Source organism: Pungitius pungitius, chromosome 15 (assembly GCF_949316345.1).
Source record: "Pungitius pungitius chromosome 15, fPunPun2.1, whole genome shotgun sequence".
NCBI lineage: Eukaryota > Metazoa > Chordata > Actinopteri > Perciformes > Gasterosteidae > Pungitius > Pungitius pungitius.
Genome location: NC_084914.1, coordinates 11,683,937 through 11,706,011, shown reverse-complemented (window position 1 = coordinate 11,706,011; position 22,075 = coordinate 11,683,937). Strand labels below are relative to the sequence as shown.

General features: G+C 43.5%; 3 protein-coding genes across 5 annotated transcripts; 1 reads left to right on the top strand and 2 right to left on the bottom strand.

The window, feature by feature from the left end:
• Positions 1–1,241: 1,241 nt before the first annotated feature.
• On the bottom strand, positions 1,242–9,598 carry LOC119203614 (protein phosphatase 1L). 2 transcript variants are annotated; one of them, XM_037457189.2, is made up of 5 exons: positions 9,452–9,598; positions 7,805–8,138; positions 5,254–5,428; positions 3,764–3,925; positions 1,242–3,510 (listed from the first exon to the last, which is right to left on the bottom strand). In XM_037457189.2, exons 2-5 carry the CDS (start codon positions 8,030–8,032, stop codon positions 3,155–3,157), a joined length of 921 nt encoding a protein of 306 aa, XP_037313086.1. In that variant the 5' UTR covers positions 8,033–8,138; positions 9,452–9,598; the 3' UTR covers positions 1,242–3,154. The 2 variants fall into 2 exon arrangements, with proteins under 2 accessions (XP_037313086.1, XP_037313085.1); XM_037457188.2 differs by lacking the exon at positions 9,452–9,598 and having other exon boundaries at positions 7,805–9,427.
• LOC119203556 (inner ear-specific collagen) lies at positions 8,433–13,285 on the top strand. The gene is made up of 6 exons (XM_037457184.2): positions 8,433–8,556; positions 10,852–11,011; positions 11,125–11,609; positions 11,691–11,780; positions 11,930–12,001; positions 12,145–13,285. Exons 3-6 carry the CDS (start codon positions 11,147–11,149, stop codon positions 13,020–13,022), a joined length of 1,503 nt encoding a protein of 500 aa, XP_037313081.1. The 5' UTR covers positions 8,433–8,556; positions 10,852–11,011; positions 11,125–11,146; the 3' UTR covers positions 13,023–13,285.
• Positions 13,286–16,084: 2,799 nt separating this feature from the next.
• On the bottom strand, positions 16,085–22,057 carry tal1 (T-cell acute lymphocytic leukemia 1). Of its 2 annotated transcripts, none has more exons than XM_037457185.2 (4): positions 21,350–22,057; positions 19,610–20,158; positions 19,152–19,270; positions 16,085–18,512 (listed from the first exon to the last, which is right to left on the bottom strand). In XM_037457185.2, the coding sequence occupies exons 2-4, from the start codon at positions 20,119–20,121 to the stop codon at positions 17,983–17,985; spliced, it is 1,161 nt and encodes a 386-aa protein (XP_037313082.1). In that variant the 5' UTR covers positions 20,122–20,158; positions 21,350–22,057; the 3' UTR covers positions 16,085–17,982. The 2 variants fall into 2 exon arrangements, with proteins under 2 accessions (XP_037313082.1, XP_037313083.1); XM_037457186.2 differs by lacking the exon at positions 21,350–22,057 and adding an exon at positions 20,911–21,343.
• Between the last annotated feature and the right edge of the window lie 18 nt (positions 22,058–22,075).

Sequence of the window (22,075 nt, the reverse complement as noted above, 5' to 3'; positions counted from 1 at the left end):
AAACCATGTCGCGTGGACGACTTAAATCCACTCTGACTCCACGGAGCACTTTAGCGAGGGAACTCAAATCAGCGGCATCCAGCTGCTCAGAAGACTCCGCGCATACGGACCCAAAGCGTTGGGTGCGCTTCGCTTAATTCCATCAGACAACGCGTTTGCGTTTCACCTGTGGGGGTGGTTGGGTGTGTGTGTGTGTGTGTGGTGTGTAGATTTTAGTATCAAGTTCTGGTCCATTTCTCTCCCGGCTTCACCCACACGCCCCCGGTTGGGTTGTCCATCACGTACACCAGTCCCCCGGTGTCACAGCGGCCGTGGGTCCGGCTCAGCGCCCCCGGGGATGAGTGAGGAAAGGCCGACTGGTGGGTCACCTTCTTCTGGATGCGGACGACGGAGGCCGGAGAACAACGTTCGTCTCTCTCGCACACGTCCGACGCGCCGACGCGCTGGAAGATCACCCGCGCGTCGATGGCGGGTTTGGATCCTTGCTGTCCCATGTCGTGACTTCTGACACCCCTCTATATAATCAAAGCAGAATTGTGCAATTCGCGCTTGTGTCTGTCTTGTGTTTGTTCTGGTGAGGTTCTTACTCGTTTGCCCGTGCGCACCTGTGCCCCTTGCCAAGTGCTAAATCTTTATAGAATATGGCTAACTGGTTCCCGTAAGTGTGACGCACAGGGCTTTATGAGACAGACGCCTGAATGTATTTGGTATTTGGATGAGTCCACGCCCGAGCTATTCTGAGTGTCTCCAGTTGGTAGAGACCATCACTGAACTGGCATCATCGAGTGTTTACGGGCTGTCTGCGCCTCTGCGGAAGGCCGCACGAGGGTCGGGTTGCACGCCAGGGCGCACAGTCACGGTCTGCATGGGAAGCTATTTGTGGTCCGACTGAAACGCATCCAGGAAACACGCAGCAGACGTCATGTGTTTTCTCCCTGTTCTCACCACCTCATTATTTTGTGTTTCCATTATACAGCTTCTGGAGGAAGGGTGAGTGTTACAAGGACACAATTTATTCTAATTCCTGGAGCGATGATACAATATATTAGTCATTACTTATCTCTCTTGTGCCTGTGACACAACAGCTGCTTGAACTGACATTTCATTAAATATTTGTAAGTGGTAAAAGCGATTAAATCAAATTTAAAAAACACTTGGAAAAGAGTTGTTTTGCAGGAGATGGAAGTGTTCTGCAGGTCATGTAATAAATGTAATGCTAACGCTTCATGAATGGAAATACATTCAAGATCAAAGAGTTAGTTTATTACTGACAGTGTACATACTGATATTTCTCAGCTGAATTTTCTTTTTACATACAGCATCAGTTCAACAGGTATGAACTGCCTCTTAAAAAAAAGTGAAGGGTAATTTACAGAAAGTCAAAATATATTATATACCATACTCATTTGGAAATCCAACTCAAATAAATAAGGCATTCGGTAAACCGCTAAATAAAAAAGATGTCTTTCAACTGATGCAAAGGACATTAAACAAACACAGTGGTACAATGCATTTCAACATGGAACCACATCAAATAAAAGTTTCACAGGTTGCTGTTGTATTGCTGCAGGAGCATATCATAAGCTACTCGCATTCCGGTTGTACAGTTCACAATGTGTCAGCTTTTAGTCCTTTTCTGAGGCGTGTGTGTGATTGCAGGGAGTCGGGGGGGGGGGGGGGGCATGCACCTCATGTTTCGTGCGCTTCCCAGGTCAAAAAGCAGGCACCATTGTCGCTGTGAACATGTACTTTGTTGGTGAACATGAATAAGCAGAAGAACATGCTGATACAGAGGGTCTAAAAACAACTTTGGTGGAACACTTTAGCTCCATAAAACTAAGGTATGAGTTATACATACACAACCCTCTTGCATTTCTGAGGATGGAGAGAATTTACATTGGCTGGTAATTCATCATTCCTAATAATGGTGTGTCTGTTTGCATGCGTTGAAGTAATACTCCACCAAGAATCTCTCTTCTGAGAATCATTAACAGTCTGCAAGTGAAAAGCGGAAGTAAAATATTGCAGTTTTATAGCCTTCAATGATGAAGGCGGCATCAACGATACCCTCAACTCATTCATTGGTTTAACTTCCTATTGCAGTTTACCACAAACACGTCCTCACTTACACACATGGATTCATTTTGTCTTTGTTCAAATATAAATAATTAATACATTTAAGAAAGTTGTTACAGGTATAAATTGATTTTTCAAATCTACATTTAAGTCCTTTAAAAATGCTAAGTAAAAATGTATTACTAATTCCGTTTACTTACATTATTACTAAATGGAATGACATTCACTCAGGTTTCCTTCTTAAACATTTACAATGTCTGTTTTAACTTAAAGACAGTTCTTTGTAATAGATGTGCAAGCACCATAAATGTTTAACAAAATCAAACCCAAAGAGAAGTAGTGGGACCTGTGATTGGTCAAAGCCTCTTCCAAGCTGAATGCAGCCAGAAGACAAAACTATGGTTAAGAGCTACCTCTCAATTCTGCAGATGGTGAATATTTGACCCTCAAGAGTTAGATTTTAGGCGCAGCATCACTTCAAGTCCAAAAAAAAAAAGCTATAGATCCACTGGAGTCTTTTTGTATTTGACAACATTTCCCAGGCCATGTGACAGACGCATACATTAATCATCAAAATGCAGCAAGCAGGGAGGGGGTAATCGCAAATGCATGTTAGTAGCTAGTGTTTCTTAGGTAGGCACTAGTTGAAGCCTTCTTTGAAGAAGTCTCCAGTGGAGCTTCACCATATATATGAATGTACAGCAAACAAGTCATTCAATCACAGTCTAACGTGTGCTGGTTGAGAGAAAGAGACTGCAGTCTATCTGTGTTAATGCATCTTCACTGCTTTTTTTTTTTCTTCCAATTTGATGCATTTATCATTAATTGAACAGATGGTTATGAGAAGTGTGCATTGTGTTAATGCCCTTGTGTCAATCCAAAACCTACACACAAAGTCAAACATTACCTGGTTATTGTTATGAGTGTTTTGCATGTGCGTCTGTATGTGCGCACACATGTTTGGTATTCAGTGTCCATACTTAGACCTCCTCCAGTCCTCACCTCACACTCACAAGTTGTGGGAAATCATTGATGAGCAACAATTGATCACAATGCGAGCCCCGATCTTTACTCTGACCTACTCCCCCGCCTTACTGCTCCCCCCAGCGCCACTTTTGAACTTCACCACCATGACGGTGATGTTGTCGGGGCAGCCGCGGTAGAAAGACTGCAGGACGATGCTCTTGGCGCCGAAGTGAGGCTCGTCCAGGCGCTCGCGGACGAACCGGACGGCCTCCTCGTTGCTGAAAGCGTCCCACAGGCCATCTGAGGCCAGGATCATGAACTCGGGCTGCAGCTTGTCCATGTCAAAGCTCATGATATCGGGGTCGGGGATGACTACGTTGAGGTTTTTAAGTGGGTAGTCCCCTAGAGAGCGGGACATAGCCAGGATCCCCTGGACTCTCCAGGACCCATTAAAACTGATGAAACCTCCTGGAAGTGAAGAAGAAAAAAAAAAGAATGAGAAGGTTGAAGCGCAGTCATTGAAAAACAAGATCGCGCATGAAAATCTTTTGATCACACAACCTAGGTGTTTATTTCATCAAAGTCTGCGCATTTATCAACCACAATGCTGTTTCTGAATAGCCCAACAGGTGGCATCAACAGGCCTTACATCTTTCCACATGAGGAATGCAGTGCAGGTGCAGTCAGTAGGTGTTTTTATTTGACAGGGATGTTTCTCTACCTGCCCTCTTGATCCTCTTGCGCTCTTTCAGCTGGTACGGCTTGTGGTCGTGTGACAGTGCAACGGCGTTTCCATCTTTGTCACACAAGACGCCGCGGGAGTCTCCCACGTTTGCCACTATTAGTTCTCTGTCTGACAGCAGGGCTACTAGGCATGTCGTTCCTGCATGGGAGATTGGATGAGAGCGGCCAAAATAAGAGGAAAGAGTCCAGAAAGCGATGCTCCAACGACTCTCAATTAAATCTGCTGGCATTTGTATTTCAAACAGTGAGAAGTTAATTGAATTAAAGCATTTTTTATGTAACCTGTGAAAACATTGCATTAAATGGTTTTACACATATTTTGCTATTACACTGCACCCATTTTGCAAGTGAAAATAAATATTAATATGTCATGTATTATTCATTATTTCTTGTTTGCTGTTCAAAGCAAACAAGTAAAGCAAAGTTAATATTTGGTTTATGTGGTATTAAAAGATAATAATTGGTCCGACAACATTCCAAAACCTCATTAAATATATCTCCAGCAATGTAAATGTCAAGAGAGCTCTGGTATGATAATATCTGCCATGACTTTATTTTCTCGGAAATTCCAGTCTAAAATAAATACAGTGCTTTGTAAAGATTAGACCACCTGATTCCCAACCCTACATAGCCTAAAGGTATGAGCCAATGTTTGACTTTAAAAAAAGGTGTGATCTCCAAATCAATGAAAGAAAAATATGAATTAAAAGAAATGCAATAGTTAGATAAGTTGTTGTGGCAAAAACAACAGTTCCTTGGAGTCGATGTATCAAATAAAATCAACGGATCAATATGCAATGCAGCTATGAATTTAATACTGGAGTAAAGAGTATCAACTACACTGAGTCAGCACTGTGGTGGGGTGTGCAGACTTTATATAAAAGTGGTTGGATGATAGTAGAAAATCGATGTGGTTTAAAATTTCAGCCAGAGCTCTACAGGAAAGCCATATTTCATTTTACTAGATCCTGCCACAGCCTTTACAAAGTATGCATTGTTGCATTCAGTATGCATTCAATGGGGACATACTACTACGGCTCCTTGAACTTTGACACTTGCACAAAGGTTTTTGGGAGAGAATAGGACCGGACGTGGGTCTGATCCTAATCAGTCGATAGTCGATATTGTGAATGGTGTTTTTTGTGGTCTAATGGTCATGACTAAAATATTGTGTCATTTCTACTTGCGTCTGCGTGTCAGATTTAAAACAGCGGCGGGCGAGCCCCTCATGAAGCAGTTTATCAGGATGAGATGCATTTGCAATACTTGAAAAGAAATACCATGAAGCTTAAGTACCAAAACCTTTGAGGATATGTTGCTGTTTTTTTTCTCTGTTGACCCCTAAACTGTCACACACACACACACACACACACACACACACACACACACACACACACACACACACACACACACACACACACACACATATAATGGTCCACTCTCAACAACTGTCCTCCGGACCCTGACCTGCTTCATCGTGGTTGGCAGAGAGCTTGTCCAGTATCTCCCGATCCACGGTGAGGATGCGCTGCTCGAGGATGCTGCCGTAAGAGAGGGCGCTCTCTCTCTTCTCTCTCTCAAAGGCCTGCAGCTGCTGCTTCAGGGATTCTGGCAGGTGGGCCTTCACATAGTCAGCCGCAGCCTGGGAGAGAAGGGCGGGGGGGGGGGGGCGACACGTCGGAAGGTTAGACAACAGAAGAAGCATAAAGCGGTTTTGGCATTGATGATCTTAAGTTAGAGAAAGGGTTGAGGGAAATTTACTTCATGCCTTAAATCATGGTTTGGAGGCAACAATCTGAATTCAGCCAATGTATTGCGTAACGCTTAAAGCTGCACTAATCACTCATGCTGGAATAAATTACATTGTGTGATGCAAGTGATTTTACACATTTAGAAAATAATAACAATAACTAAGGATATAGATCATTCATAATAATGAACTTATGTTTGTCTTCTTTTTAATAGAACTTGCAAGCACTTTATACACTTTATCCCTTTGATGTTTGCAGGTAGTATGATGCAATACTATTTAGTTGGGTACTTTTGTTGTTTCACACAGCAGGTGCTCTTTGCTTAATAATTAAATAACTTCACCCCAGCAATCCCCCCCCCCCTTCTCCTCCTCCCCATAGTTATCTGCTTCTTCCTTCATTTACTTTGCAAAGATTTATTATTTTAATGGTATGGAATCAAATGGATACATAAAATAATGCTTTTGAGTCTTGATTATTCAGATACCAAAACTACCCATTTCTATTCCTCCAGAGTTCATAAATCAGTAAAATATTTCATCCTCTGAGGATATAATGAGCGAATGTACATTACTGGACCAACGTTTTTAAATGTCACGTACCAAAGTAGTGTGAAAGGGTTAGTGAAAGCCTTTAAAGTTTTAAACTATTTTCAAAGATGCTGCTTCAGCCGCAGTTGGTCTGTGTGTGTTTTTTAAAAGATGGGGAGCACCAGCTCGTTATAACTCATAACTCATAATAATAAAAATAAAAATACAGGGACAGAAGAGAAAAGTGTTTGAGGATTTTCCTTCATTTCTCTGGAACCAAAACACACGGCACAGCCACACAGCCAGAGACGCACAGCCAGAGATCAGCCTGTTCTGAGGGCCTGTATTTGTTTTGGCAGCATCACTTTGATTGATTTTTTTGTGTGACTGCATGTTTGTTTTTAACAGTTGTGTTTTTACAAACTACATTTAAAAAATGCAAAGCAAATAGGACACCCACACGTTGTGAGATTTTCAGACAACTTCATCGGCATGAACACAGCTTTACCCGTGACTCATTTTATTACTAGCTGCACGTATACTGTTTGAGCCTAGTTAGCACTCTGTGTGTGTGTGTGTGTGTGTGTGTGTATTGTCAGGACAATTGAAAGAGGAAATAAAAAAAGAATTGGACAAACAAATGAATACATACCTGCACATTGAAGGAAATAAAAGTGAAGGAGACTCAGAGGTTGAAAGAGAAAAAAAAAATTAGGGAGGAGAATAAGAAGTCCGGACAGACCGGAAAGACGTGTTAACGGGAGTGGAGAGGGATCCGAGGAAAACCTTTTGAACTCTTTATTTGAATACAACCAAGCGTTGCTTATCTTTTGAGAACAGGGAGTTCTTTGTTTTCCGTAATCAAATAAAACTTAAGTATAGATGTACACATTCATGAATGTTCTGGTGTGATTTAACTTTTGGTTTGAGCTTTCCCTTTCATTCAGGACTGTTTACTGCAGAACAAAAACATTCATCTTTCGAAAGCTGGAAAAGCTTTTACATAAGGAAATGATGTATTGATGTTGATTGATGTGTGTGTTCAAATATCAATCCCCTAAAAATGTTTTAAAAACGTAAAAAAACAGAGAGCCACAGCCAAAACTTCCCTGCTACCAGCCTCTCAGATTTAAAAAGGCAATTTTAATGGTTTTCTTTGCCACCAATGACAGTCCAATGAACATCTTTGGGTTTGGGTTTGCTCCTAATCAGTATCTTTTAGTGAAACATGACCTGGAACATCTGGGGGACAGGGTTGGCCCTGGGACAGATGGTGTCTGAGGGCGTGTGGGCTGAAGGGAGCCATGAGAAACCACTGACCCTTTACGACACAGGGAGGGGGTGAAAATATGGACAAAACCTTCACACACACAGAACTAACCCCCCAAGGACGCAGGCACAGACGCGCGCACACACTCACACCAAGTTGTTGTAATCCATCCAAAGTCAACCAGTGGGAAAGAGGAGGCGTTCACACAGAAGATCACAATGAAAGGGAGAGTGCAGGGACCTCTGTGCCCCAGTACAATTAACTGTGTTCCCCTAGAAACCCGGCATGGTGCGGGTATGTCCCCTCTCTGAGAATAATATATAACAGCCCACACATTTCACAATGGCATTTCAATAGGTTTTATGAGCATGTTAAGTTAGACTATATGTATTCTTTCTCCAAATGTAAACCAACGCACGGGGACCACACTGGCCCGTTTAACCCCGACCCGACCCGACCCGGCCTACCTCTCCACCGTGACCGTCAAATATCCCGAATATGGACGGGTGGCTCTTGTTGGCGATGTCGGTGAGCACCTCGAAGCGGTCCTCCATGTGATCCCGCCTCCCCTGTATGGAGTACACGGCCACGTTGTTGTTCTTGAACTCCCAGGTTTTGGAGAACTCGGCGTCCAGGACGCTGAGGCCTCCCAGCCGGTCGTTCTGCATCATCTCCGCCACTTTCCCCTTCACCATCTTCACGGCGTCCCGGCTGGACTTGACGATGGTTTTCACCTCGTCCGTGTGGAAGAAGTAGCTCCACAGCGCCAGACTTATGCAAAGCAGGAACAATGTCTCCGGCCTGAGGAGAAAATAACGCATGATCCGACCCAGAAGAGACAAGAGCGTCATTGTGTCTCCTATCATCACACGCGACCGAACTGCGCTCTGTTGTCTGTCCCCTTTCTGCACGATTCACTCCATCCAACAAAAACCGACTCGCGACCACGCTGTTTGAAGAAGACTCAGTTTCGACATCTAAAAAATGGGGGGGGGGGGGTCTCACGGAGGCCTGTTTTTCTTTTCTTTTTTTCTTCCTACTCCACCCGCCAATGCGCACCGCGCGCGGCACGCTGCCAGACACCGGGCCGAGAAGCGCAGGACAAGAGCGGACAGGCCACCGTCACCGACTCGGTCCGATGCCTCGGTCCTATCTTCGGCAGCTGCAAGAGGATTCTCCGAGTTGAGCCGATGGCACACAGCCCATTGTAGGGTGGCTGGTATGTCGGGCTACACCCACCCCGCCGAGCGGCATGTCAATACCGGGGTCTAGGGAGCGAGGGGGGGGGGGGGCGGTGGTTTCGACGATATGACTGGGGGTGTCCTCCTTAGCCGCCGCTGCCCCCGCGTCTTCTCTCGTGTCCGATCTCCGCGTCAACTAAGCATTGTCCCGACACCTATCTCCATTGTTGAGGTTGTGTCAAACCACCGCCGATCGAGTGCAGCACCGGCGGTCTACCGTGGATGTCTTAATAAAGCAAAACATAAAACGAGGCCAACTGGGGGGAGCACAAAGGATCGTATTTAATTCGGCGTTTTATTTTGAAAGTATATGGCGGAAGTAGATCTTTTGCCACTGACATCCTTTATGACGTAAATTGCGCAGCTGCAAACTCATACTGCGGAATGGAAGGGTGATATCATCTACTATAATATGATATGATCCACTGTAATATGATACCAGACTGATATCAAATTAAAATAAGTGTCCACATTGTACGGCCACGCTGGCTTTTGGTTTCAACGTACACGCACTCCATGTACTCCATGCACACAAATACAGTGGCTATACATGCTTTACAATTTCATTTTTTATATAAAGGGCTACGATGCAATAATCGTTCATTTAACATAATAATACTTGTGTGAGGCGAGGCTTTTGTTCAGATGTCGTTACAACATGCATTTACCCAGCACTGTCACCTGGTGGCTTTCTGCAGTAATATTACTCTGACACACCAATGATCACAATCCATACTCTCACACACAAACACAGACACAAATGGAGGAAACCTAACTGAAACAGTCACCAGTATCACACATTTAATTGAAGGTACCCGGTAGCATTCAGAGGGCTCCGGTAGCAGGCATTGAATAAAAAATTCTGGAACAAACCGTAATTCTCCTCCTCGCTCGGCACACAGCTCGAGTGTCTGTTGCAACCTGAAACCTCGCCGATAGAAGATGCAACATCAGCACACTAGGACTTTTAATCAGAAGAGTGAGGGGAATCTAACTTCCGTTGGTCTTGCAGTACTATGGTATAATGATGAAAACCGGTCTTTTCCAGTTCAGAGACGGTGTTGTCATTGGGCAATTCCGTTTTTTTTTGTTGTTGCAGAAATCCAGGATTCATCAATATCTTTGGACTTCAGTTTGTTCTCACCCTCTGAACAAATGAAAACTCTCTTAAACTGTGCATCTGGGAAAAAATCTTAACTCGATGTCATCACTTTCACTCATATTTCTAACACGTATGGTATGGATGTTAAATAATTGCAGGGAATCTCTCAGGCTGACGGATCAGGTGGTCCTCGTACTCTTGTTTCCTTGTTTTTATCTGATTTGCTGTTATTTCTTTACTTTGTAAATATAAGCAAACCATATATTTCTTTACACAAGGCACAGTTTATATGGAATACACTATTCATAAAAGTGCCATTCCTTGAATGTCTGTATAATTCAGGTAGTTGTGTTTCTTCTATTTTCTACTAGTCAGTATTCTAATTACAAAAAGGCATTAGCCTGTCAATTTTGAATTATTCTGATATACCAACATACTCACTGAGATATGTACTTTGGTAACAATTACATACTTGAGGATGCTAAACTGATGATTTTTTACAGGGCAGATTATTAAGGCAAAGCAGTGTATGCTGTCACTTTTTTCCCCGGAATTATTCTCAGTCCTCAGGTAGACAATTGTAGACGTTCAGGTTAAACTTTGTTTATTTACCATTTTAGCTATTTACGGTGTCATCCAACACAGGTTTTGTTGCCATGGCAACCAACAAGGAATCCTTCAGTGTTAATGTTAAGAGGTCTGAAACTACATCCAACACAGATTTTCCGTGAGGTTTAACAGGTTTACTGGGCTCTCTGGGTTGGTTTGATCAAGGAGGTGAACGGTTGGATCAATGTCTGGTTTTGGGACATTGATCCTTCTCCCACTGGGTGCATGGCGATCCATTTTCTGCTTTGAGGTGCTGCCAGTTGGTAGGATTGCTACAAGGTGTTGCACCCAGTAACTCTCACATGATGTGCTATTCATTACCAACAACGTTTGATTGTGTGTGTGTGTGTGTGTGTGTGTGTGTATCGCAAGACATACGCATGTTCTCTGGATGTGTGTCGTTGTGTGTAACCTTATATTTCTGCTGTTTGTGTACAAAGCAAGCATGTGTGCGAACAACATTTAAGCAGTGTGTGCACTCACAGGCCCTGGAATAATATCCCACATCACAAAGAATAAAGTCTTGCCTTCTCCACAACCTGCTTTATTTCCTATCCCACAGGAGTCATGTAATCTGCTCTTGCCAGCCCACCTACCTCCTAATAACCCCGGTGTTCAGTCCCTTGTTCTCTGTCTCGGGGCAGTATAAGGAAGGAGGCAGCCGGCATCAATCCGGAGATGGAACGGATGGAGTGAAGAGTCAACACCATTCACATCAGCAGGTGAGAATCCCTTATTCCTCCACATCGTTACACACTGCCAAGCAATACAAAGAAGTGCTGCACCTGTTTCATCTACATTCCTTAAACTGCTTTAAAACTCTTCTCTCCTACAGCTCATTGCTTGAAGCCCTCGGTATGCCTTCCGTTCGCCTGGTCTTCCTGACCACGCTCCTTGTGGTACAGATGGCCACGCTGGCCTCCAGCACCAGAACCACACGAATGCCCAAACCTCAGACCACCAAGAAGCCCCCTCGAGCTGGTGGCAGCGGCGGCGCAGGTGGGGGTGGAGGATTCGGACGAGCCACCACCACCACGACCCCATCTCCTTCTAGCAGCCTGCAGATGGATGAGACAACTGACGTTACAATGGACACTTACTCAGCGTCCCCTACAGACAGCACCACCTACAGCGACACTTTCTCCACCGAGTTCCACACCGATGCCATAGTGCCTCCCGGGAACGCCGTTGGAAACTATACTCTCAACTTCAATGAGTGCTTCTTCAACGTCTGTGAGTGCTGTCCGCCAGGGATGGGCCCCGCAGGGCCCATGGGAGACAGTGGCCCACCAGGGCCACAAGGAGAGAGGGGCCCTTTAGGTAAAATGGATTATAATTTTCTGAATAATTTTTGAAAGGTCAAATATTGTTTTTCTTTAAACCCATCATCTTTTTTTTAAGGGTTACCAGGAGAGAGGGGAGAAACAGGGCCCCGGGGAGTCCCAGGACCAGCAGGACTACCTGGTGCCAACGGGCTTAATGGTGACACAGGTACTAAGGACAATAACAGCAGGAGAGCGTTTGATTGCCTTGATTGTTTCTCTCTCTATCCCTCACTCCTTTCTTATAAAACGATGTCCTGTATAAGTTAAATAAGTAACATTTCAGTTTCTAAGCTTTGTTTATCAAAACTACCACAGGTGAAAAAGGTGATCTAGGACCGATGGGTCTTCCTGGTGCTCCTGGCATCTCAGGAAAACCAGGAGAGAGAGGTGTGTAGTGTCAGTAAAAATGTCTTACACATTGGATAAGATTTACGTATGTATATATGCACACTTATAAATGCTCATTACTGTTCAAAAATAAGAGTAACCTAATCAAACCATGTCTTCCTATGTAAACATAAACTTTATAGGTGATCAGGGCCCCAGAGGAGAGAAAGGTGAACGTGGTTTCAGCGGTCTGAAAGGTGACCCAGGAGAAAGAGGAGAGCCTGGCCTGAATGGGTCTCAGGGCGACACTGGGCGAGAGGGGCCTATAGGTCCCCCCGGGGTAGCTGGGACAAAGGGTCAGAAAGGTGAACAAGGACTTAGTGGCGAGTGTTCGCCAAGCGAGAAAAGTAATGTGGCGGAGCGTGGGCCCCCAGGCCTGAGAGGTGAGATGGGCCCCCCGGGAGTGAATGGAACTGATGGTGCAAAGGGAGAGAGAGGCCAGCCAGGGCCTGCGGGCGCAAAGGGCGATACCGGTACCAGAGGGCCACCAGGACTTCCAGGAGGAAGGGGCTTGGTAGGCCTGAGGGGGGAGAAGGGAGCTAAGGGCGGGCGTGGGCCCCGGGGCCCAAAAGGCCCACCGGGTGAGAGTGTGGAACAGATTCGCTCTGCCTTCAGTGTGGGCCTGTTTCCCAGCAGGTCCTTCCCTCCGCCCGGCCTGCCTGTGAAGTTTGACAAGGTGTTTTATAACGGGGAGGGTCACTGGGACCCAACCATCAACAAGTTCAACGCCACCTACCCGGGGGTCTACCTATTCAGCTACCACATCACCGTGCGCAACAGGCCAGTGCGTGCCGCCCTAGTGGTTAATGGGATACGGAAGCTGCGAACCCGGGATTCCCTCTACGGCCAGGACATTGATCAGGCGTCCAACCTCGCGCTGATGCAGCTGAATGAAGGCGACCAGGTGTGGCTGGAGACGCTGAGGGACTGGAACGGAGTCTACTCCAGCAGTGAGGACGACAGCACTTTCTCTGGCTTCCTGCTTTACCCGGACCCCAAGGACAAGCCTACTGATATGTGAAACCTGTGACTGCCGCCCTTTGACCTTGAATGAGCCCTGATTGTAACGTCTCTTAGAGCCTGCACAACCTTCAGCCTATTGCACTGCTCTGTCAAATGAATGTGATTCAGCTATATGCTGCTGCTTCAGTTTCTGCTTGCTGCTAATCAAACCAAAAAGCATTGCTTGCCTCGCTGTATTTGCAGATGGATGAGGCTTGATTAAATGCTGTATGCAACCCTTCAGTTCTTTTTAACAATGCATTAAAAATGACTACGCTTGAAATTAACAACCCTTTGTTTTTGTTTTTTTAGAACCAGAACTAGAAGCTAATTCATAGGCCATTAGTCTCTGCTATTATAGTAGATAAGCTCTGTGTCAATGAGGCCAATACAAATTTGGTAACAATTGAAGTAAATAATCCATGATTGCATTTAGTACCCACTAGAGGGTGTAAGGTGTCCAAGTTCTGTAAAGAGGGTATTGGCCAGGATCATTATATGCCAAGATGAGTATAGAGAAAGTAATGAAAATGCATTGTCACAAACCATAAGAAAGAAAAAAACATTTTTAATTCAGAAAAGCTTTTATTAAAACACCACACTTACTTCCATGAGATCAATACTTACTAAAGCAGATTCCATTCATGCAGACTCTCATCATTCAACACAGCTCTTTTGAATTCAGTGGATCTGCTTTTCACTGCAGTGAAATAGTGACATCCTTGTCCAAACACAGAAGATAAGGCTCTGCAGATGGATGAATGAATTACACTATAGTGTAACAAACACTACCATTAAAACATTATTTTAAGAAATGTTTTATGTATCATACCAATTGCATTAAACAAACAATGATAAAAAACTTTTTTATCTGAGAGCTTACTGATATATTTTAATGTTTAATGTTAAAAAACTGCATTAACCAGTTCTAAAGTATTGTCTTTTTTGTGTTTTAATTTATTAAACAGAAAAATTTAATTATTACAGAAAAAAATCTGTCTAACTTTGCTAGAAATATTCAGTAACTGTAATATAATAAAAATGATCAGTGAAAATCTATATATTATTTTATAAAGTAAATAAACCATAGAAAAGGGATGTATTTCGAATTGAATAATGTTCATTTTAATGCAAAAATGTGTCTTGATATTCAGGTTTTGCTTCCAGGTTAGGTATATATTAGGCTGTTTTTTCTGCACATACACGCTCAAAGCAGGATTGGGATGACAGATAATCTGAGTGAGTCATTTTATCATGCTAGGTCACATTCATGCCCAGAATGTTTGAGTGGGTTTTGTATTGATGTCAATAGGACAGGTCCTTTATTGCAATTTTTGTCCAAAGTATTTTAAAACTAATCTCAGCCCATCCTAATGAGTAACAGTCGCATCAGAAAGGAAGTGCATTCGTGAAACAATGAGAAAACTCCTGCATTCCGTCCACTTACAGCTTGAATGCATCACGCTTCAGTCTGTCTGACCTCGTTAGGTAGAATTTTCTATTTGCAATCAATTACTATGTATCTTCCTAATCTTTCTTCATCTCAACCATTGATTGTTGAATTTACAATAACGCAGATCATGACCCTATGTCTAGGGAAATATACATATACATTCAATTTATCCATACAATTCACTTATAATCATTTTCTATACAAATATGACGTGACAGCATACTTGTTTCTTTAAGGAGACACACTCTCGAGTGTGCATTGTAGCCAGTGGCAAAGAAGATCAATAATTACCCTGACGTTAAATATTGTGTATTGTATTAATATAAACATCAGGGAATTATATTTTTTAATTAGGTCCAAATAATTGGTCAAACAATACCTATATTTTTGTAAAAGGATGTCCTTTATGAAGGATTGATTAAAAGCAGGACTGACTGTGTGTCAAATGTCCAAAAAATATAAATCAGCCTAGATTGTAACGGTAATAAAATATGACAGGTAAATTTTGCATTATTAAAAGTGTTCTTTTGGAGCCACAATGACTAAAGGTGATCTGGCATCTGATGTGATAATTTCTGCATCACATATAACAGGAAGGTTTTCTCTGTTTCTCAGCTAAAGCTAAACATTTCTCTCACTTGGACAAATGTAATAATGGAAACCATTCTGGGCAAAGATTTACTTTAATTAAGAGAATGTTACAAAACACTTTGTAACTGAAACATTTAAAGCTGTTAAAGAGGAAAGACTCTGGATTCTCCATCTTCTGGTAAAGGACATACATTTACCTGAAATTTCCATCATATTTATGTTGATATTGGTTATGGCGGTGTCTGTCTGTCTGTCTGTCTGTCTGTCTGTGTGTGTGTGTGTGTTAAAATGTTATTGTGCTTGTTTGTTTATAGGCCTATCTGTGCATGTGTATTTGTGTGTGCATTTATGTATTTTCTACTGCTCTGTGTGAAAATATAAATAACTACCTTGGCGGTGTGTGCAGTGTAATCTGCTCCCAGCAGGCTGGATTCCCACTGTGAGAAAGACAGTATATTGTTCCTGCAGCACCACAGATAACAACTCATTAGCATACTGAATCATTTGGCTGCAAGAGCCACTCTGCCACCCATCTGCACTGAGCTGATAAACACACACACACACACACACACACACACACACACAAATGCGCCCGCTCACTCTCTGTTGCACACACACATACACACTGATCTATGTAGAGCAAGCACACGCACACACACACAAACGCAAGCCTCTCATCCCTTTCCTTTCAATCCCACATATACACTCCCTGTATCCCTCTCTTTTTTGTGGGTGTGTGTTTGTGGAGAGTCAGGAACACTGGAGCAGGTAAATGTTTGGCAGGCATTAACCCTGAGGGCCTCTCAGTGGAGTCCCAGCACAGCCGGAGCACCGGAAGGGTCCCCAAACACCTGGATGTCTCTGATGCTCCCTGGAAGCAATTTTAGTTTTTCTTTTAGAAATGTCTAAGAGCTGGTGCTGTTGTAGTGTTGGCAAAGTCTGCTGTGAGGAGTTGAGTAATAGAGGCACATGTAAACGTTTCAGAAAACTAGAATTTATTTGACGAAAAAACAAGCCCTCTGCTAATTTCTTTGTTAATGAACACCGGTTGGCGAGCATAACTTTTTCATTACGTAAGTGAATAACTTTCAGGCGAAGAGCCGACCACTGTGGGGGTTTCACAATGTGCACAGACACAACAGCGTGCAAACGAGTGCAGCGAGGGCTGTCAAAACCACTTTCACAATGGCAGGATATCCTGCAGGTCACCGAGCTATGTTAACCTCCACGGGAAGTTGTCACTTGTTGGGTGGAAGTGAGGATTCCAGCGCTCATGTGTGGACTTTTGTGAGGAGGTTGTGGTTTCACCTCTACAATCTGTGCAGACAAGGTGTGAAACAGCTGTGTGGCATGTTATGTCATTGGTGACATTACGGTTTTGACAATTAGGCAATGCGATAATAATGGAGTGTGTAAAAAGTATAGCCATGAAAGTATAAATGTGGTCAACCAGTTGTATATGTTCAGTTAATCCAAGGAAGGAATTGAATTGCCTTTAACTGAATTTAACCAAATTATATTGAACTAATCAGAATATAAAAAATCAAAGGACAGGACTGGATTGAGTGGCCTTGAATTACAGTAATCTACAAATTGCTTGAGAGAGATCAATCACAAGGCTTTTCCTCTGCATGTTTTATTCAGGGGTTTTTGTATAAAATTCAGCAATTTAACATTGGATATATTTATAGATACAGCTATCATACACCAAATATATCATTACCGAACATACAATGTCCCTTTACTGCAATTCATAAAATACCATAGTTACCAAAGGTACCAATATAGGCTACTAGGTCCCGCTGAAAATGCAGAATAACCAACTGTGAACAAACCTTAACTGTATTAATCAGAAAACTGCTGGTGTTGGTATGATATTAACACTGCATGTGTGCGTGTCTCTGTGCACATGTATATGTATGCGGCAATGAAGGGATTTATTTGTGTACCTTACTAAACTACAACTGCATTACAGTTTTAAAAAACACTGAAACATTCATATCAAAATGACTGCATGAGTCATTCCATAATATCATATGACCCATATTTTGTACACTTTAAAAAACACTGCATGTCTTGTACCTCCGCAAAATTGATAATAGATATATTCATTCCCGGCAGTGAAAATGTTTAACTGTCTGTCGCTGTATTCGGTGTCTTTTAATCACCAAAGCGTAACAGAAGTCAATGGTACCACATTTGATGTACTGCGTTCAGTTGTTTCTTTACTGTTCAAGTTCTCTGCGTTCCGTCTCTCTTCCTTTTCGTTTCATGCCTCCCAAAGGACCGTTTTGCTAGTAAACCAATTGACAAACACACTATAGTACATCTTAAACCACATTACTTGAACTCGAGTCACCGTTGTTACATAGTGCCATGGAAATATAAGCTATTTACAATACATACATTTCTCAATGGGTACAATAGAGTCCAGTCTGTGTCTTTATTCTCATAACATTTGTTGGACATAAATCTCATGTGTTTGGCCGTGTTATATTCTACCCAATAGTATTCTATTTGAAGCATTGGTCCAAACCTTTATATTAAATTTAAAAAAAAACCTTTGCCGAGTGTCTCTGGATTGATCATTTGTTGATTTGGTTGGTTTGCATCTTCTTTCTTTCCTTTTTCTTTTTCACTTTGTTGGTTTATAATATCCTGCCTTTGGACTTTAAAAAAAACATGGACAGCATAAACCGCATGCAGAAAAAGTCTTTTGTGGATCGAACTTAAACATTCACCAATCAAATAGTCAGTGCTCCCTTAGGTGTACTGCAGAGACAGGAGGGTACACCACTATCTCATTAGATGCAGCTTGCACTCTCTTTCCTACATTTACAGCTCAAAGCTAACAGGTCCTGAGCATAGACACAGCCTTTCCAGTCCCTCGCATTTCAGTCTCAGGCGTTGCGTCCGTGGTCCGTTGGCATCGGCATCATCGGCGACTAGAGCCATCTAAGGGCCGGCCATTGCGCCTCAGATCTCTAGCAGCTAGATGCAGCGCGGGCCCTCGTGAAGCTGTTAGAGTCCTCGGAGCCGGAGGAGAGTCCTGGTCCTCCATAAAGCTCTCAGGACTGCCCTCGGCATCACCATCAGGCAGGCTTCCACAACTCGAGCCCGGCGACATTGTCTCCAGAAGATCGTCCCTGGCCAAGCCGACCACCGTGTCCTGATGTGGACCACCCTGAGGGCCGCCCTCGTGGGCCCCGACTCCAACCAGCAGCGCTGTTTCACCATCCGTTGTGGTGCCACCATTCCTCCCGCCGTCCTGGTCCTCCAGGAGATTGGAGAGGAAGCTTATGTACTTCATGGCAAGCCGCAGGATCTCATTCTTGCTCAGCTTCTTGTCCGGGGGATGCGTCGGGATGAGTTTGCGAAGCTCGGCAAACGCCCCGTTTACGTTCTGCTGCCGCCAGCGTTCCCGACTGTTAGTGAAGATACGACGTACAATTTTTGGTTGGCCAGCTAGCGAGGCAAAAGGGAGGAGAAGAGACAAACACACAGAGTAAGAACCAGAGACACTGACGGGATAACGCAAACAACACAAGGTGCTGAAGCTGAAACTGATGGTAGGGTCTGTTCAAGGGTATAGCCAGTGCCATCATAAAAATGGAAGAGATAGGTGTAAAAAAAAGAAAAAGCATGTAGTGGATACTTTATGCTCCCGACTCTATTTGATGTACTTTTTGTTTATTTAGGTAAGATAAAATAGCTCACTCCCGCCCTCAATAACTGTGTCTTGTCGCCCTTGGAACACACCCAGTCTATCTTAATCCTTCAGCCCACTCTGCAGTAAAACCTTGGCATGGAAGCAGCAGCACCCCCATCCTCCACCCCAGTATATGGCAGTGAGTAGGCAGCGATGGAAAGGAGGACTTAAACCCCAAATCTGAGTATAGCTCACTTTAATGGCATGCAGGTGCGTATTTGACAATCAGTTATGCCATGAATTATGGGGTATTTATTCTTCTGTGTTATTTATTTGAAGGCATCTTCTGCCATACTCATATTGGTACACTACAGATGGATGAATGACAATGGAGATGAAGAAGGGACGTTTAGGAGCCTATATTGGCAGAAGGAGGACACAGCAGTGCGACTCACCATACTTATAAAGATATAAATTGCGCCTACCCTCGTCGAGTTCAACCTCATAAGGCGCCGGGCGGCGCTTTACCCTGTTGCTGGGGTACATGCTGTACTGCTCCGACTCCCCTCCGAGACTACAGCACCAGAAAGTGGACAATAGATGGAAGAATAAGAAAAACATAACTTTAGATAATTTAACCCTCAGCAACCCCCACTCCTTAGGACACAAATCCACTTGCACACACACACACACACACACACATATTGATATGATAATGATCTATTCGAGCACATGCTCAAGAGTGTCGACATATTAAGCATGTTTTTTTCACTTCAGAAGCATTTTCCTGTCCATGACTATATTATGGCTACTGAGCAGTCACCCCAAAATATGGTGAACACGTATAGAAGATCAACTGAAAACGTGCATTTATTAAATTGCATGATATTTATTGTTCTCCCTCCACCTTTACCTGTTGATGGCGGCGAGAGGCTGCGCCAGGTTGTAGAGCATGGCCCGGGCCGGGACAGGAAACGCGTTTGGGCTCAGTTGGACCATTCGAGCGTCGTCTCGTTGCGGCGGCGGTAGCGGCAGCGGTGGAGGTCTGCGAAGTTCCGTGATCGGCACCAAATGGCTTTCAGTCCTCTGCTCCAGCGCTTTTATAGCGTCCCTCCTGGAGAGCTCGATCACCGGCACTTCCCTTTTCAGGTCAAGGGCGTTGTGAGAGGCAGTTTCCTTGGCAACGCCGTTGATGATGATGCTGATGCTGGTCCCGTTGCTCGAGTTCTGCAGAGGAGCGTCATCCGTCTCCTCAACCCCCTTGAAGCTCCCTCCCCTCCCCTTCTCCCCCGCCTCCCTCCTCGGCTCCTCTTCTTTCTTGCATCCGTTCAGTCGGGAGACGATGGAAGAGTCCTCCCGCTTTCCAGGACCGGACTCTTCATCCGGACTTCCAGGGCGAAACTCCGGCTGCCGTTTTTCCATCATTTTTATACCGTCACCGTTCGCTCGAGCCCACTACGTCCTAAACATGATTTTCCTCCATTAATGTATTGCTCAGAAAAATGTGTGACAGTCTCAATATAGCAGACAGATGAATTAACAAGCGTCTGTTTAGCGGGGGCCAATGGAATTTAGCAACCCATTATCATTGCTATTATTTTACTTCACTTTTATTATTTAATGTATGGTTAAATATTTCTAAATTATAGGTGTGCAATTATTAGTATCAATTACAAATGTAATATTTCGAACAAAACAAATAGCAAAAGAGCAGTGAACTAGTGGCTTGTTATCATAGATTCGTCCTTCTTCCTAAAGCATTTTTCACAATATTTAAAGTTTTTTTTAAACTCGAATGCAGACAATGTTGTCACAAGAGACGATTATGCAATTAAACTGGATGGAATCTGATACATTCCCAAGGAGCTAATTATACCATTTTCAGTTCAACGCCTATTTTCTTAAACTTGGATCGAGTGACATTTTTTGTAATTTTCGCTTGTTATTTAGAGAGAGCTTTGTCTTGTGGTTTCCGAATTGCATCTTTGCATGTTTAATACATATTCGTGTGTAATGCTTGCTTGGGCAAAACGTTTAGCTAAAGACATCATTGAAGACAATTGAGAAAAAAAAGCTTATGTCGCCTACTGTTCATTTAGAGGCGAATTGATCGTTTTCATGGCAGCTTCACAAAGAAAGCTCCCTCTCCATTCCTCGTCGTAATAAAATCCCTAATTCCTCTCCATCTTCACTTTCTACAGGAAAACAACTCACAGAAAACAAATGGACCTGATCCCTTTCGCAGCACGACGTGTCAGAGGTGGTGTGATTCCCGTTTCCAAGGTGGCGTAAAGGCCACGGAGCGGATCGTCGAAGCCGATCATCGAAGGCTTGTCTCAAGGAATACGGTGAACCGCACAGTACACTGATCCCGATCAATGTCCCACAAATATTATTATGAACGAACGAAAGACCCCCAATCAACAACAAAAAAAAAAGACCCGCATTTTTATTTGTGGGAATTCCACAATGGGCCTCGCATCCGTTATTACATCCCGTACTGAACCATCCGATCGGACAATAGCGGAACAAATAGGCCGAATCAAATGCACATTTCACCGATCAAATGTACACGGCATCCATCCAATTACGACCTTTAGGAACAACGAATACGCTGCTTTAAATGCAGAGGTGTGTTTTTGTATGCACTTACCGTCCTAGTCGTGTTGTTGATGTTACTGTGTAAGTGGAGCCATTTTGTGAGTGGGTCATCCATGTCTGAGGTCTTTTTTTTCTTTTTTTTCTGCCAGTTGTGGAGCTGTGTGTGTGTGTGTGTGTAGCTGAGTTATTCCTCACTGCATCCACTGCGGTGCCTCAGTACGGGGAGCGGAACACAGGCCGCAATGTGGCCGAGTGAGATAAGCGCACGGCAGCGGCCTCTTCATTCCCGATAAGCCCCTAAACCCATTATTTATGAAATGATTCATTATTATTTGGCTGTCGTGGGCTATATAGGCGTGTGGAGGGCAAAGCATTAAAAAAAAAAAGCAAACAGGCATAGCGCAACGGCCTGTAACAGCGTGGGGTACACTGTAGACGGAACTATTTGAAGGTGTTTCATTTTTTTTTTTTGATGAAAGAAACAAAAGCTCAGGTTAAGCTGTTGACCTATTTGTAATTTCGACAAAGGGTTTTTTTGCTGAGCTAATTTATTCTGCAATAAGATAACGCTGATGATAGCAGTGGGTCGTCTTTCTTTTTTTATTCTCATTTTCCCTAAAACGAGTATGTCCATTAATCCATATCCATTTCTGCACCCGGCGGCTGGATTTGCTACTGATACAATAGATTTCTCAAATGAAGAGAGAGTAATTAGATAAAGACGCCGCGTTGTAACGGGACACAATTCTTTATCAATTTACCTATCAATAACTGGGAA